This window comes from Lolium perenne, chromosome 4, assembly GCF_019359855.2.
Source record: "Lolium perenne isolate Kyuss_39 chromosome 4, Kyuss_2.0, whole genome shotgun sequence".
Classification (NCBI taxonomy): Eukaryota; Viridiplantae; Streptophyta; class Magnoliopsida; order Poales; family Poaceae; genus Lolium; species Lolium perenne.
In genome coordinates this window covers 244780864-244783089 of record NC_067247.2, presented here as the reverse complement: position 1 = coordinate 244783089, position 2226 = coordinate 244780864, and the positions used below count along the sequence as shown (strand labels likewise).

Genomic DNA, 2226 nt, shown 5'->3' with positions numbered 1-2226 from the left:
GCCAACTGAAAATTAAGTTAGTTTTAGGTTCACTCTAGAAACGTTAGATTCATTCGCACCATAATTTTCCACATGAAAATTGCATGTGAGTGTGTAGTTACACATTATTTTCAGTTGGACATCAAGACTAGGCAATAACATCTCAACAAAAAATAAGTTAGCTTTATATCGACCAAGAAGTGAGACATGTAAACAATGTTACTAGCATATAAAATCGGGGTTGCTAGCTGCGAAGACTCTGAATTGAAAGCATTCTGTCAACAAAGATGAACCAAATCAACACTGGTTACCAACTCCTCTCAATCTGATTCCTGGATTACACGTCACCCCATCATAATCCCCTTTCGATATTTTATTAAGCGGTCCCGTCCTCGCATTGACCACTCACCACTGTTCTCACTTTCCCCACCTAAATCGACCTCACCACCAACCTAAGCAAAGCCACACTGGTTATCCCCTTCGCCCAATTCCAATTCCACAGCTCCATCATATATATGCACCACCCACCAAGTACCACTCCTCTCGCCTCTTCACCTCAAATCCACTCCTCAGAAATCTCTCGCAAGAAAGCTCTAAATCCCCGCAATTCCAGCCCAAGAACGCGGCGAGACTGCCGGAAGAAGAGGATCTTTGGGAGGACGGACGCGATTTGGACGGATCCATGTCGGTGACGGGGACATCCGTGGCGGCGGCGGCGACCATGCTCGCGGCGGCGGCCGCCATCTTCATCACCTTCGTCATCTTCTTCTACCTTTTCCTCTGCGCCAAGCGCTACAGCGGCGCCGCGCCCACCATCGGCGGGGGTGGACCCGACGGCAGGGGCCGCGGCCCGCGGTTCGTGTTCGGGGGCCCCTGCAACGGGAGCGGGCTGGACGAGACGGCCATCGTGGCGCTGCCCCGGAGGGAGGTCGCCCCGGGCGACCCCGCGGCGGACTGCGCCGTCTGCATCACGGAGCTCGCCGCCGGGGAGGACGCGCGCCTGCTGCCGCGGTGCGGGCATAGTTTCCACGTCGACTGCGTCGACATGTGGCTCCGCTCCCACTCCACCTGCCCGCTCTGCCGCTGCCCCGTCGCCGACGAGGCGCCCGCCGTGCAGGCCCCCGAGGCCGACCCGGAGTCGCCCAACTTCCCCACCAACGTGCTCTTCTTCGGATCCCAGGACGCCGCCGCCGTCGCGCCGCCGCGGCGGCCGGTGGCTCCACTGCCTCCGCAGCAGCAGCCTGCGCAGGGGCCCATCGCCGGCGTCGCGGCCGTGGTCGAGGCGGCGAGAGTCGCGGCCCTCCGGCGGTTACGCGGCTGCGGCGGCGGTGGCGCGACGGCCCAGCCAACGCCCCCGCAGGCGGACCGTGACGTGGAGATGGGCCTCCCCCGCGGCGAGAGCAGCGCGCGGCGGCCGGCCAAGCCGCAGCCAGGTTCTTGATTGCTCCTCCCGTCCGTCCGCTCCTGTGAATCTGCTCCACCACATCTCCTTCAGCCAGCCATTAGAGGCATCATCAAAGTGTACATAGTCTACTACTCCGTATGTGTATGATACGACCAGCATCTATATAATCTCTATATGATGAACAAGATCTATTCATAGATATACATTTTGGCAATTCGGCGTTCCCAAATCCTTGAGATCTACTGCTGATCAGCAGTTAGTCTTGCAGTTTTTACCATGGATGCAGTGAACTTTCTGAGACCAGTGGCTGTCCATGTCGAGCGTACTGTGCAGGCACATGCGCTCATCTGGGGCACGTAGCAGGCTGATATTGACTAAAGCGACACACTAGTAGTAGAGTAGCTGACAACAAATATCCGAGTACACCGTACTTGGTCTTTTCTCTGTTTCAGCAACTCTCAACTTCCCAAGTAATAGTACAGTACTACTGTCATTGTTGCAGGAATCCGAGATGTTTTCACCATTGTTCAAATGTAGAATCCTGCAACTACTGCTTTATTTGAAAAAAATCGCGGGTACATTTGCCCACCAAAGCACTCTAAATTACTGGTAGGAGAAATTTGATTCGTTTGTATTTTAAAAAGTTAGAGATAAAGATGATTCCAACATATTCAAAGTTGGGCGCCTTTGTGGGCAACAGTTGGGAAAGAACAACACAACTGACCGAGTAGGATCATATTAGTGAACTCTTTAATCGGAGTTTGAACAGAAAAGTGGTAGCTGGCCAGACAGCGGACGCGGGTGCGCTGCTGGTCTTCCGGATAAACATTGGCCGTGTCATG

The 2226-nt window shown here is 54.7% G+C and overlaps 1 protein-coding gene across 1 annotated transcript; it reads left to right on the top strand.

Annotated features, from left to right (window-relative positions):
- Positions 1-374: 374 nt before the first annotated feature.
- Positions 375-1598, top strand: LOC127332414 (uncharacterized). The gene has a single exon (XM_051358715.2). It carries the CDS (start codon positions 662-664, stop codon positions 1418-1420), a length of 759 nt encoding a protein of 252 aa, XP_051214675.1. The 5' UTR covers positions 375-661; the 3' UTR covers positions 1421-1598.
- The last annotated feature ends 628 nt before the right edge of the window (positions 1599-2226 follow it).

Bases quoted from the DNA above. Each gene is read 5' to 3' on its own strand.
- LOC127332414 (XM_051358715.2), top strand. From the start codon at position 662: ATGTCGGTGACGGGGACATCCGTGGCGGCGGCGGCGACCATGCTCGCG.